Source organism: Thermochaetoides thermophila (assembly GCF_000221225.1).
Source record: "Thermochaetoides thermophila DSM 1495 unplaced genomic scaffold scf7180000011822, whole genome shotgun sequence".
In the NCBI taxonomy this organism is placed as follows: domain Eukaryota; kingdom Fungi; phylum Ascomycota; class Sordariomycetes; order Sordariales; family Chaetomiaceae; genus Thermochaetoides; species Thermochaetoides thermophila.
Window position 1 is genome coordinate 1,439,450 of NW_006383038.1, and position 14,007 is coordinate 1,453,456.

Below are 14,007 nucleotides of genomic sequence, written 5' to 3' on the forward strand. Positions count from 1 at the left end.
ATCCTACCCTCACTTAATTGCAGGATCATCCAACGAGCATTACTGCCCAGGGGCAACACCTTTGATGCCGACCAACTCAGTCTCAAATATGAGGGTAGCGTTGGGGGGAATGACGCCGCCAACACCACGAGAGCCATAGGCGAGGTGAGGGGCGATAGTCAGCTTGCGCTTCTCGCCAATCTTCATTCCCAGCAGACCTTCATCCCAGCCCTTGATCACTTGGCCAGCACCAACCGTGAAGTTGAGAGGAGTACCACGGTCATAGCTGGAGTCGAACTTAGTGCCATCAGTGAGTGTGCCCTTGTAGTGGACATCGATGTTGTCCCCTGAAAAAAAACAAAAACTGTCAGTCAAGAGCCATCGAAAAGAGCAGCGTAGATGCCTGATGCTTGGCACCGGTGCATGCTGGTGCCAAATCAAAACCACCCAGGCAGCCGATGTAGCCAGAGCACAACGCCCCATACAAGCCACAACAACTCGAGCGACAGAAGCCGTTGACCAAAGGGATGCAACTTACCGCGCTGGGTCTCACGGGTGCCCTTGCCCTCAGCCTTGACCTCAATCTGCAGGCCTTCCAACTGGGGGATCGTCATTTTGGCAGGAATGAATGTTCTGAGAATGGGATTGAGCGATATCCAAGCCAATTAGGCAGCTGGCTATTCCAAGCATGTAGCAGCCAAATAGCTGATGAAAAAGAGAGGAGAGAGAAAGAGGAATGAAGGCCAGAGTTTATCCACAGCTCAAAGGTGGGGTAGCTTGTGTGACGCAAAGTGGATGGAGGGGTCTGTTCACCAGGGGCTGGCTGGCAAGCGGCCTTGGCGCGCTCGATCTGCAGTGCACACAATGCATGCTACTTCTGGACGGTTTGTTGAGAACACCAACTTCAACGGTCATTGGATACAAGAAGAGAAACAACTTTACCGCATGATCGATATCTGAAAGTGTGATTGGTGATTTCACCAGTTGCCCTGCATCTCATTATAATCTATGGTGTGAAGGACGATCAGAGCGCATGTCTGGCCAGAGTTAGGGTACTCAATCTGTAATTCATACATGTGGCAAGTGAAAGCTGAGGATAGCATCCATCGACTTTTGTTTAATAAAGGCTTTGTTGAAGAACTGGATCTAACATCATTAGGTAAGGTAATGAGATAAGTAATGCTTTTAAGAATGCTTTGCAGGTTGTTACTTCCTCCAAAGTTTCCCCCTAAATGCCAAAAATGCTAGAGCAACATTAGTCTAGAGTACAAGTTACCTAGACTGTTAGAATCCAATTTGGGAGGTCAATAACTTCACAGCCTCTGCTAGATGTACTATTTTCCATGTTACATACATCTTTGGGGATATATAGCTTTCCAAGTCTCTCACCCTGTCTATGATCAACTCAATGATTTTGCTGACACAGTCCATCCAGGGAGGTCACTGAGCTTCCGGTCCTGGAGCTAGGATGCCAAGACTTGTACTTAGATGCAGAAAAGGATAAATCGGAATAAATGGCATAACAAGAACACTATTTACCTATTACATGAGATTAAACGTACCTTTAGTGAGTGTAATTGACTATAATACCAACCCAGGTAATTGTCAAATACTGCCGTGAAACTTCATCGTAAGGTCCTTCAGTTCGCTGGGGAACCTAGGGATCAGGCCAAACCAAAGCATTCATAGGATTGAGTTCACGATCAGTATTTATTCCGTAGAACCCAAGTTCATTGACCCTCCACTGTATGCTACAACATATAAATACATTCCTATGCAGGTAGGTAGGCAAAAAGATGACGTTCTTGATTCTTGACCGCGACGTTGCTATTCCCTCCACCCACATCCCTAACACCTGTACTGTATCCACCTTGGCGGAGTGATCTCGATGCTTGACCGCTTTCCTCTCCCACACTTATCCGACAAAGACAGGACGACCCTGAATCGCGCTTTCCACGCGATTCGCTTGGACAAGCGTCGGTGAATACCTAGTCGGAGGTTGCCTGGAGGCTTAGCCTACCATGGTTGTTGCAAGCACCTGTATCATGCACGTCGAGGCAGCGCGGCAGCACAGAAGCAGCCTCGTTTCAGCCTCGCAAGCGGGGTACAAGCTAGGGCCGACTCTTCTGGAGCTTTCTGCAGCACCCAGGAGTGCCAACAAAGGGAAAAGAAACTGTTGTTAATTGCAGCGTCCAAAAAAGCAACACGCCAAAACAAGGACCAAACTCCAGATCACAGTTCTGGCTGCTTCCACTTGTAAGCTCTGGCCTGCTGTCAGTTTCCAGAGCCATTTGGGTGCTTTCAGCTTCTTTTGTGTTCGCTGCTGGTTTGTGACTGCAGCCGCAAGGTGGGGTTTTGGGTGCGCGGGGCAACCTGAAAAAGAGCCAACCGCTGGCCAATCAACGGGTTGATCTGTCCCTGTGGAGGCGGGTAGAAACAAATCAGAAGAACGCCGCAGAAACTTGGGCGATAGAATCTCGTAGAATCTGCCCAAGCACAGCCCAGGGCAGCCCGCCGAACACATTTTAGCTGCCTCTTCTGCTCCTGTACCTGTTCCAGACTCTTTCCTCTCCATTCCTCAAATCTTGATTCACTTCTTTAAAAGCCTCCTTGTCTTCTCCCTCTACCGATTCTCTGGCTTGATCATTGTTGACGAGTGAAAAATCTCTTTGGTAAGCCACTTACAGTGGGCCGTCACAACAAGGACTCAGCCTTGCTGAACCCACTCATCTTTTTGCCTTGCCCCTCCCCCTCCACCAATCAGTCGCCGCAGCATTGGTTCTACCTGCTTCTTTCGCCTTCCCTCCCCGAAATCCCTAAAAGCCGTCTGGAGCACGAGGGTTGGGAAATTTCTCTTAACTCTTGCAGATCGCTATACAATTGGCTCTCTACCGCTCGCAATTCGCTCAGAGCCGAGACACTGACTTGACCGCGCACAATTAGATACCCAAAAAAAACAAGTCAACCAGATACCCTCATTCAAGATGGCGCAGGCCGAGACCTTCGAATTCCAGGCTGAGATTTCTCAGCTGCTTTCGCTCATCATCAACACCGTCTACTCTAACAAGGAGATTTTCCTTCGTGAGCTTGTTTCGAACGCCTCCGATGCGCTCGACAAGATTCGCTATGAGTCCCTGTCGGATCCCAGCAAGCTGGACACCGGCAAGGACCTCCGTATCGACATCATTCCGGACAAGGAGAACAAGACCCTCACCATCCGCGATACCGGTATTGGTATGACTAAGGCTGTAAGTGTTCTACCTGCTCGCTAATATTTAGCACAGGACATGGAATTGACCTGTATTTCTAGGACCTTGTCAACAACCTTGGTACTATCGCCCGCTCTGGCACCAAGCAGTTCATGGAGGCCCTCTCGGCCGGTGCCGACATCTCCATGATTGGTCAATTCGGTGTCGGCTTCTATTCGGCCTACCTTGTCGCTGACAAGGTTACTGTCGTTTCCAAGCACAACGATGACGAGCAGTATATCTGGGAGTCCAGCGCTGGCGGTACCTTCAACATCATCCCTGATGTCAATGGCGAGCCTCTCGGCCGTGGTACCAAGATTATCCTCCACCTCAAGGATGAGCAGACCGACTACCTGAACGAGAGCCGCATTAAGGAGGTCATCAAGAAGCACTCAGAGTTTATCTCTTACCCCATCTATCTCCACGTCAAGAAGGAGACCGAGAAGGAGGTTCCGGATGAGGAGGCTGAGGAGAAGGCCGAGGAGAAGACTGAGGAGGGTGATGACAAGAAACCCAAGATTGAAGAGGTTGAGGATGATGAGGACAAGAAGAAGGAGAAGCCCAAGAAGACCAAGAAGGTCAAAGAGACCAAGATTGAGGAGGAGGAGCTCAACAAGCAAAAGCCCATCTGGACTCGTAACCCTCAGGATATCACCCAGGAGGAGTATGCTTCCTTCTATAAGTCGCTCTCCAACGACTGGGAGGATCACCTTGCTGTCAAGCACTTCTCTGTTGAGGGTCAGCTTGAGTTCCGCGCCATCCTCTTCGTTCCCAAGCGCGCTCCCTTCGACCTCTTCGAGACCAAAAAGACCAAGAACAACATCAAGCTCTATGTCCGCCGCGTCTTCATCACCGACGATGCTACCGATCTCATTCCTGAGTGGCTCGGCTTCATCAAGGGCGTTGTTGACTCTGAGGATCTTCCTCTCAACCTGTCTCGCGAGACCCTGCAGCAGAACAAGATCATGAAGGTCATCAAAAAGAATATCGTCAAGAAGTCCCTGGAGCTCTTCAACGAGATTGCCGAGGACAAGGAGCAGTTCGACAAGTTCTACAGCGCCTTCTCCAAGAACATCAAGCTCGGCATCCACGAAGATTCTCAGAACCGTGCGGCACTTGCCAAGCTGCTGCGCTTCCACTCGACGAAGTCGGGTGACGAGATGACCTCGCTCACCGACTACGTCACTCGCATGCAGGAGCACCAGAAGAACATCTATTACATCACTGGCGAGTCCATCAAGGCTGTCGCCAAGTCTCCCTTCCTTGACCTGCTCAAGGAGAAGAACTTTGAAGTGCTCTACCTGGTCGACCCCATTGATGAGTACGCCATGACTCAGCTCAAGGAGTTCGAGGGTAAGAAGCTTGTCGACATTACCAAGGACTTCGAGATCGAGGAGACCGAAGAGGAGAAGAAGAAGCGTGAGGAGGAGAAGAAGGAGTTTGAGGGTCTTGCAAAGTCGCTTAAGAACATTCTTGGCGACAAGGTCGAAAAGGTTGTTGTTTCGCACAAGCTCATCGGCTCCCCTTGCGCCATCCGCACTGGCCAGTTCGGTTGGTCTGCCAACATGGAGCGTATCATGAAGGCTCAGGCCCTCCGTGACACCTCCATGAGCAGCTACATGGCCTCCAAGAAGACTTTCGAGATTTCTCCCAAGAGCCCCATTATCAAGGCCCTCAAGACCAAGGTCGAGGCCGAAGGCGAGAACGATAAGACCGTCAAGTCTATCGTTCAGCTCCTCTTCGAGACCTCGCTGCTGGTTTCTGGCTTCACCATCGAAGAGCCCGCTAGCTTTGCTGAGCGTATCCACAAGCTCGTGTCTCTGGGCCTGAACCTCGATGAGGAGACCGAGGCCTCGACTGAGGCTGCCGCCGATGCCGGCGCTAGCGCTGCCGAGACTGGCGACAGTGCTATGGAGGAGGTTGACTAAATGACGGGCATGACTGGAAATCAAAAACGGGGAAAATGGGTTTTGGAGTTGGGATGGGTTTCGGTTATGACGTTTTTAGTTAGCCGCTTGCATCTGTTTTCGGGGCCTCATTAATTTCTCGACCTCGGTTACTCTGTACTTTTAGCTTCGGACACGGGTGCCGTCATGATCTTTCTCGTAGACATGAAATTACCATGGATTAGATGGAGTTTGGAGTCCCTAGTGTTTTGCTCTGAGAATGCGTGTTGGTTAAGTACAGATTGATCGTAGTCTTGTTAAAGTGTCATGGCAGTAAGATGTGTACATGAATCAATGCCTACCCTCAAAGCCAACCTCAAACCCCGGGAAAGGATACAGAGATCCTCGAAGTCTCGCGGTCTGTTCTGGCTGCTTGTTATTTGTCTAGAGGCGAGACACATCATCCGAAACAGAAGCCAGGGGGAGTCCAGTACGTATTAAAGGAATGGAAAGGAATGCAATACGTTAGCGTATCATTGGGTGCGTGCGCTGCCATGATCGTCTTGAAAATCCGACATATGATCAACAGCATCGCCTGCACAGGAACGGGCACATATAATGGAGTAACCAATGAATCGATAATGAAAGGCAATTTTCTGGTGGTATTTTGCCCTAGTAAGACAACCTGCCCGGAGGTGGAGCAGACAAAGATATACAAAGGGGAGGATAAGTGATCAGAAACATGTACACCGTAGAAAAATCCCTAGGTTAATTTCCAGTCCAATCCCTACACAATACACTTGCCCACCCACCCGCTTATTTTCTCTGATCAATACCAGATGCAACAAACCAGTCCTTTGACACAAAAAACAGACCCATCTCAATACTCCATCTTAATTTCATCATGCAAACCCATCCAGCCATGCAGTATTATAATATGACCGAGAATAAACCAAAAAAACCAAACCAAAATCCTTCGTGCCGTTCTTCCCTCTCCCTCCTCACTGAGCCAAAACTTCTTCGCCTTCCTCCTCTTCTCGGAATCGTATCCCTCCAGGGACGTTGATGCCACCCTTGACCCATTCGATTTCGGCAATCTTAGCTAGTGGCCAGCGATTCCGGGCACGCTTGAGCAGGCCCTCAACAGCTTCACAAGCCCCTTGCAGGCCGGCAGCAGCAAACTTGGCGGGGTCAGCGTCGTGGTCACCGTCAGCGTCGTCTTGGTGTCCGTCGTCGACGCCATACAAGTACCAGCGCCATTCGACACGGGCGATTCGGTGGCTCGTCCGAGACCGCATGCGCATATGAACGGCATAATCGCCTACGAGATTGGGAGGTGGGTCGAAAGGCAAACGCGACTCCATCAGGGCGTAAAGGAGGACGCCAAGGGACCAGGCGTCGGTGGCGCGGCCGTCGTAGGGTTGGCCCATGATGACTTCAGGAGCAGCATAGTCGTCCGAGCCGCACCGAGTTTCAAGCTTTTCGTCGGGGGCCACTCGGCGCGAGAGACCGAGGTCGGTCAAGGTGACGACTGGATAGGGATAGGTGGTCCAATCCATGTCAGAATCGGCGAGCTCCTTGGCGGGGAGATTGACAAGAACGTCTGTGGAGAAGGGACGTTAAAACCGAGACAAGACGAGAAGCAGACAGTAAAGAATAAAACTCACTTTCGAGCTTGATGTCGCGGTGGACGATGTTTCTGTCGTGAAGGTATCTGACTGCTCCGACAAGCTCGGAGAACATGCGGCGCAGCAGAGATTGGGTGAGAATGTCTCGATGGTTGGAGGCGAGGTCGAAGAGATCGCCGCCTGGATAGTAGCTGAGAACCAGGATGGCGCGGGATTGATCGATATTCCAAGCTTTCAGGTGCACAAGCGAGGGGTGCCGAATATCTTTCATGATCTCAAGTTCGCGCTTGAGACTCATTTCGATGCGCTGCTCGGATGCACCGCCCCGGGGACCGTGCTCGCAGATCTTGACTGCAACGAGCGAACGGCGGTCATGTTTGGATGGCGAAGAAACGTCGGCATGGGCGCCGGTGCCATCTTCATCCGGGGCCGTTGCTGTCGTTTGGCTGGTGGCAAGGACGACCTGGCTGAAGGTGCCCTGGCCGAGAACCCGGATGGCACGCCAGCGGCGAAGCTTGCTGTCATAGCGATCATAGGCCTCGAAATACTCGACGTCGGCAGATTTGCTGATGCACGGGGGGTTGCTGGATCCGGAACTAGTCATGTAGCCCGAATCGGCAATACTGAGCGATGACTCGCTCGGTGGTGGGGTTGGCGGCTTTTCGATCGACGTCAGACCCCGCGCTCCGGCGAGGTGGGGCTCTCGGCGCAAATGACCATCGCCAGCCACAGACTTGGGGTTGATGTCTTTGGGGCGAGTGCCCGACACCGTTGGCGTACGCTTAGGAATCAGCACAGAGTCTGGGCGATAGTCGCTGATGCTCCGGTTTCGCGTGTGCCCAGACGCTGGTTTGACAGGAGTCGCGGGCTGGCTCTCCTCAGGAGTGTTGTCGAGCGTGGGCCATGTGGTAAGCCCCGCATACGGCTTTTTGATGGATGCTGATCTCGACGGCGTCGCAGAAGGAGCGCCGTCAACGTCAGGACTAGGAGTCGGGCAGGCAAAGGAAGTGTCGCGAGATGCCTTCCTGCCCATCAGGTGTTTCCACGGGGTCGGGGAGTCGCTGCCCAGAAGGGGCGACGGGAGAGGTGTGACTTCGCCCATGGCAGAGATAACTGGGCTGGGAACAGTGGAACTGGTGGCTGAGGTCGATCCGAAAGGGTTGCAAATGCTCCGTGCTTTGAGACTGGGTGTCCTTGACACGGGTCGAAGTGATTGTGTAGAAGATTTAGCGTGAAGTGTGAGAGCAGGGCGTCGAACACCGTTAGAATGCACAAATGTGTTATGCGAAGTAGTGTTGCCATACGAGCAGTGCATGTCGAGACTTTCTAGTCGAGGAAGAGTAGCATTTTGGGACTCAGTCTCTTCGTTTATACAGACAGATATCGCAGAGTGATCGCGAGATGCGGCGCGAAACCCGGGCAAAGGAAGGTGTTCGAGCGAAGTAATTGTATACGAAACAGACGCGGGCGCCGAGCAGTCGTGAGCCGTGGAACTCAGAGGATGCGTTGAAGCTGCATCAATTGCTGTGTTACTAACAGCAACGGGGAGTAGAGGGTAGAAGCGTGAAGATGCAGCAGCATGGACAGAGTCCAAATGAGTGCTCTGCGTGGCATCTATTGAGAGGGCAACGGGCGCAGAAGCAGGAGGGACGTCAAGGGCAATGCGCTCCTGGTCATGCTGTTCGGAGTGGCTGTCGCAGTCTGTTATGCTGTTGACACTACTACTGCTACTGCCGCATGCGTCGTCCGAAGTCAAAGGCGGTATTTGCAGTGGTTGAAGGGGCAACGAGGCCATTATGTCTGGAGAGGTGAGCAACACATACAGCGCTTTGTGTGTCGTCAAAGCAGCCGGGCCGTCGTTTTTTGGAGGGCACTTTGAATGGGGGCCGCTCGACGAAACGGCGCGTTTTTCTTTGGAGGTTTACGCCCTGCGGGCTCGTCAAGACCCACCGTTGCCTTCAGTCGGGTGCGGCCAGTGGCCCACTGGCAGCGCCCTGGGCCCTGTGACTCAGGTGGGGCATCTGCCACAGTGCTTGATCAGACACCCAACGCCAGGTGTGGGCGAAAAGTGGAGCCAAATCCAGGCGTTCTTTGCAGCACGATGCCTTTGGCTGGCACGCGGCTGGCCCGGGACCGCAGCACCCACCGAAGCCGCAGCACAACGGGCCCCTGCAGGGCAGCCGAAGGTAGGAGATAAGGTTGATTGAGATGGTCCGGCGGCGCTACGGTTTACCAGGAATATTAGCCGCAGCTCAATGGCGACTCTCTGCTGCCATGCCACGGCCGATGTCGCGCACCTTATCCGTGCTGCGTCGGCACGGGCGGCGAACATGGCAGCTCATGGTGGTCCCGTCGTCAGATAAGCTGGACGGGCCAAGGCCGTGCAGGACGAGAGATTGCTTTTGAGATGCCAGGGTTGGAGTGCATCAGAGCGCACCCCCGGACAAACGAGATGCGCCGTTGACCTTGTGACCAGGCGTGGCTAGTCGCGATCGTTGCGCTCTCCACTTCTCGGGGTCCCATGGTTCGAAGCGTGGTTCAAGGTTCTGGACGTAACGTTGATCTCGTTGGACTCCTGAAAGTAAAATGAAGGTATATAACCGGTAGCGTGTTAAAAGTACCTGACGGAGTTCCCCCGGACATTACCTACTATTAGGAACATTAGCCGCGTCAGGCCAGCCATTGGCTCTGTGACCGGCTGCCGTTGGATCATGATGGCCCAATGCTGGCGCCCAGAAGAACCGAGCGGCGTCTCCCCCCTCCCCCCAGGAACAAGACCCCAAGTCGCACTTGCCAGAGCCTTGAAGAACTTGCAAGTCGCCCGAGATTTTTGGATTTCTGGCATCTACGACGACGCTCAACTGCTCCAAGGAACGGAGCCGTTCATAGCCGGTACCGGCCCAGTGGTGTGCATCTTGCCCATGGTTTCGGAAATGAATGTACGCTGGACGGATTATTTGGGCCTAGGAGTAGCACTGCTTCACAACCCTCTTTCTTTCCACTCTACACATATCCGCATTGTTGGTTACGGATTACAGAAAACCTACTTAGTGGAAGCTTCGCCCATTCCAGCATTATCAGGCTAGATAATTGGTCGAGCAAAGCACTGCCTCACCGCATGCTTCGTGTGCTTCGTATGCGCGGTGCGACACACTTCAGACCTTTGGCTGATTACCGTCAGATTAGTTCTCTGACAACCAAGAGACCTTGCCAAGGATCAAGCATATCAGATACGGTTTCCTAGCACAGGAATTTGTGATAGGCTGCTGAACTATCCATGGCCCGAAGTGCCACCTTCAACCTAGGTAGAGACCACCTAGCAGTACTTGCAGTCTTGGGATCCGCCCGGTATCTAACACATCTATCCCCAGGCAAAAACTGGGCAAAGGTACCTACTGACAGGGAGTAAGAACCTAAAAGCGAAAGTTGTAAAACAAGGGGCTGCTCGAAGTTAAATGATCAGTAGCCCTGGTAACCACCTGGGTGAAGGCCCTGGCGGCCACGGGAGCTTTCGTGCGTCACGTGGCAGTGACGTCGTAGCCAAGCTCTATCCCGGTGCGGCAGCTGCCGGCAGCCTCGGGCCCTTTGCCCAAGCTTGGGTCGCCATGGGCTTCGAGGATTTTCCCCTTTTCTCACCCTCCTGTGTACTGTACACAACAGATTACACAAGGTACCTACTTGTCAGCGTGCTTGTTGGTTGGTCAACGCTCAGCCAGGGGGCGTCCAACTGTTCCTGTGAAAAATGGCCGACAAATGGAAAGAAATTCTATCATCAACAATGCCATTGACCTAACATTCTGATTTCTAGACTTGACTGCTTGCCCTAAAGTATACGGATACGGAGGACGGATCACCTACTACTGCAATTATTAGGCCTAACGCAGTCTCCCAACTCCATCCCATAATTTGCCCAAGATATCAAAGACAACAACGCCCAACCAGCCTGGACCAGCAATGCACGCTTTTTATTCCCACAAAGGGTCTGCATCTTCACACCGCGATCCATTCTCGCTAGCCAGACTCCCGGCTTCCCATCTCACCAACTCTGCTAAACGATCATCGGTCTAGTTTCCGCTTTGTGTCGGCGAGCGGCTGTTGCAATACATACGGCTTGGCAGTAGCGCAGCGCAGACCACACAGATCACGGACAGAGGCGTGTCAATTATAGGCTTGGTTAGAACAAACACGACGTGAGTCTCATCCCGTTGACTTCCGACGGAGACCTCCCCCGGGCGTCATGGCAACCACCGCTGCCGAGATCTCAGAGGAACCTTCCGTCCGCAAATTGCGGTCTCGGGCCCAGAAACGCCCCCTTCTACAATCCCAACTTTCTCATTCTAGCACGGCTTCCGAATCGAACGGCGTGGAAGCTACCAGCAATGGCCATGTCACTCCCCAGGCAAGGTAGCCCTCCTTCTAGATCAGGCCCTGTGCAGCAACGCTCTCTGTAAAACAACTCCTGGCTGACTGTTGGACTTTCTGTCTGTAGCGGCTACTCGACGCCTATTCCCAGTGATGCCCCGCCATCTGTCAAGTCTCTCTCGACCGTGCGCAAGCAGGTGAGAGCAGAGCAACGCCGCCGCCTCTTCCCTACCGTCGAGTTCGCCAGTCGTGTCTCCCACTTTGACCCAAATAGTGACCATCGCGATTTTCATGGCTTCTTCAACCTCTTCTGGATCGGCCTTGCCATCATGGCCATTACAACCATGCTGCGTAATATCAAGGATACAGGGTATCCATTCCGCGTACAGATATGGTCTTTGTTCACCGTGAAGCTTTGGCATTTGGCCATCGCTGATTTCTTGATGGTCTTCTCAACCGCCGTGTCTCTACCTCTCCATAGGCTGTTTCGTGCTGCTCCGGCGAACAGTGTCCTGACTTGGGCAAGAGGTGGCATTGTCATCATGAGCATATACCAAGTCTTGTGGCTGTCTGTTTGGATAGCCGTCCCGTTTCTGTTGGAATGGACTTGGACTGCTCAGGTTTTCCTCTTGCTTCATACCATGGTCCTTCTGATGAAGATGCATTCATATGCCTTCTATAATGGTCATCTCAGCGAGACTGAGAAGCGACTGCGCGCGCTGGATAATCCAGCTACCGCCTCTCGAGCTCCTGCCTACCTCTATCCGACCCTTGAAAACCCTATGGGCTCCCTGGCCGGCGCGATAACGACGACGAGTAGTCCAAAGAGTCGGCCTGGCGATGATGACGCGGAAGAGGTGGCTCAGTTGCGCGAGGTCTTGGCCCGTGAGCTGACCAGTCCGATGGGCAACATCACTTACCCAACAAACTTGACCTGGTCCAACTATTTCGACTACTTGTGCTGCCCAACGCTCTGCTACGAGTTGGAATATCCGCGAAACGAGCGCATCGATTGGCAGAATCTTTTCTCCAAGATCCTTGCAACATTTGGTTGCATCTTTCTCCTCACTGTCATCTCAGAGGAATTCATTCTGCCCGCTTTGATCGATGCTCAGAACCGACTCAACCCGGCATCACGGCCAGCTAGCTCACCACTGACGGCACTGGAGGTTCTGTTGATCTTGGCTGAGACTATCTCATGGCTCCTCTTCCCCTTCATGCTGACCTTCCTCCTCGTCTTCCTTGTTATCTTCGAATATGTACTTGGGGCATGCGCTGAGATGACGCGCTTTGCCGACCGCCACTTCTACAGCGATTGGTGGAATAGCACCGACTGGATGGAGTTTTCGCGCGAGTGGAATGTGCCTGTCTACAGCTTCCTGCGTCGCCATGTCTATTCAGCCAGCAGACCCTACATTGGCAAGGCTAACGCAACCGTCATCACCTTCCTCATTAGCGCCATCGGCCATGAGATTGTCATGGCCTGCATCACAAAGAAGTTGCGAGGCTATGGGTTTGTCTGCCAGATGTTGCAGCTCCCTATTGTCATGCTTCAGCGGACAAAGTGGGTGAGAGGCCGCAAGACTTTCAATAACGTTTGCTTCTGGTGCAGCATGATTCTGGGCTTGAGCTTGGTGAGTTGCCTTCCAATCTATCTTTACCTCTCATTTCACGCAGTACTAAACAGGTTTCAATCTAGATCTGCTCCCTTTATGTCTTGGTGTAGACAGAGATCATGACAGAATCATCAGCATTCTCCATGAACACCTTTCTGGCTAGTCTTAGCCGCTTGTGCTCTGACAATGTCACTATCATGAGCATGCCAACAGCTACAATTCAAGCAGCATCATGATGATATTATCACTGCTCAATTTGTATCAGATGTACAAGACTTTTCTCCTCCGAACGGCTCTGGCGTCATGAAGGAAAGCTATAGAGGCAAATTATTTTGTCTTTTTTGACTAGTATGTTCTCAGCAAGTATATAAACCGGGACATGTGGAAAGATGGATTCAGCATCCAGCGAACATTAAGACAGCACATGATAGCACACAACTTTAGTGCACTTGATTCATCAAAAACAAAGATCCCGTTTCCCTATCCATGTCATTGTCAGGTTAGCAATTCTTTAACACACTATTTGAGCCAATGAGCAGTGGTTTGAAGCATTTAAGCTGTTAGCTAGTCCATAACAGTGCGTTATATATGGTTATCATAGAACCAAGCCAAAGACGATGAAGCATGAGGGCTGTCAAGCAGCATATTCTCATCAAAAATTTCAAGACAAGCAGTCCTGGTTGCCTAGCTGGAATAAGTAAAAAAGAAGATCCATTGGTCGACCGTTGAACCCGGTGTTGATTCAAACAGCATTTAACATGATTTGAGGGTGCATCACGTACACAAAATGTTAGGATGTGCAGGAAGCCAGTCTTATTTGTTTGCCGTTGTATGTTGCATAAGCGTGTGCAAGTTAAGCATCTGGCAGTTGAACTTCTTGTAACTGTGTTAGATACACTTGAGAGAGAGAGCACATCCAACGAAACAAAGACAGGCAAGAACAAGTCAGAGCAGGGAAAAACCCATCATCCATCATGCACAATCATTGCTCATCATCGTAATATATCATGTTGTGCCAGGTCATGCCATCCTCATCCATCACATAGTGCCTGTTCGTATCTTGATCCAAAGGAGGATCACACCCAAGCCAGCCGCAAGGATAGAAAGGATTCGAAGAGGACTGGACTGTAGTTCAGTCTCTCTTCTAGCTCCCTTGTCCATGTTTCTGTTCATGGCCTACCAACCCCCTACCCTTCCTCCCGTCCAAATCATCATCACTCCAAGCCAAACCCAGCTTCAGGATGCAGAAACTACCAACCAGCCAAAACTCCAACCCGAAAAACAAAAG

At 51.9% G+C, this 14,007-nt stretch overlaps 4 protein-coding genes across 4 annotated transcripts; 2 read left to right on the plus strand and 2 right to left on the minus strand.

The window, feature by feature from the left end:
• Window positions 1-39: 39 nt before the first annotated feature.
• CTHT_0068320 (uncharacterized protein) lies at window positions 40-593 on the minus strand (the record flags this gene model as incomplete). The annotated part of the gene is made up of 2 exons (XM_006697058.1): window positions 40-326; window positions 518-593. The coding sequence occupies 2 exons, from the start codon at window positions 591-593 to the stop codon at window positions 40-42; spliced, it is 363 nt and encodes a 120-aa protein (XP_006697121.1).
• A 2,370-nt stretch (window positions 594-2,963) lies between these two features.
• On the plus strand, window positions 2,964-5,155 carry CTHT_0068330 (heat shock protein hsp90-like protein; the record flags this gene model as incomplete). The annotated part of the gene is made up of 2 exons (XM_006697059.1): window positions 2,964-3,227; window positions 3,290-5,155. 2 exons carry the CDS (start codon window positions 2,964-2,966, stop codon window positions 5,153-5,155), a joined length of 2,130 nt encoding a protein of 709 aa, XP_006697122.1.
• Window positions 5,156-6,114: 959 nt separating this feature from the next.
• CTHT_0068340 (uncharacterized protein) lies at window positions 6,115-8,536 on the minus strand (the record flags this gene model as incomplete). Its single annotated transcript, XM_006697060.1, has 3 exons — window positions 6,115-6,716; window positions 6,781-8,067; window positions 8,275-8,536. 3 exons carry the CDS (start codon window positions 8,534-8,536, stop codon window positions 6,115-6,117), a joined length of 2,151 nt encoding a protein of 716 aa, XP_006697123.1.
• Window positions 8,537-10,978: 2,442 nt separating this feature from the next.
• On the plus strand, window positions 10,979-12,829 carry CTHT_0068350 (sterol o-acyltransferase-like protein; the record flags this gene model as incomplete). Its single annotated transcript, XM_006697061.1, has 3 exons — window positions 10,979-11,145; window positions 11,231-12,737; window positions 12,803-12,829. The coding sequence occupies 3 exons, from the start codon at window positions 10,979-10,981 to the stop codon at window positions 12,827-12,829; spliced, it is 1,701 nt and encodes a 566-aa protein (XP_006697124.1).
• Window positions 12,830-14,007: the final 1,178 nt, after the last annotated feature.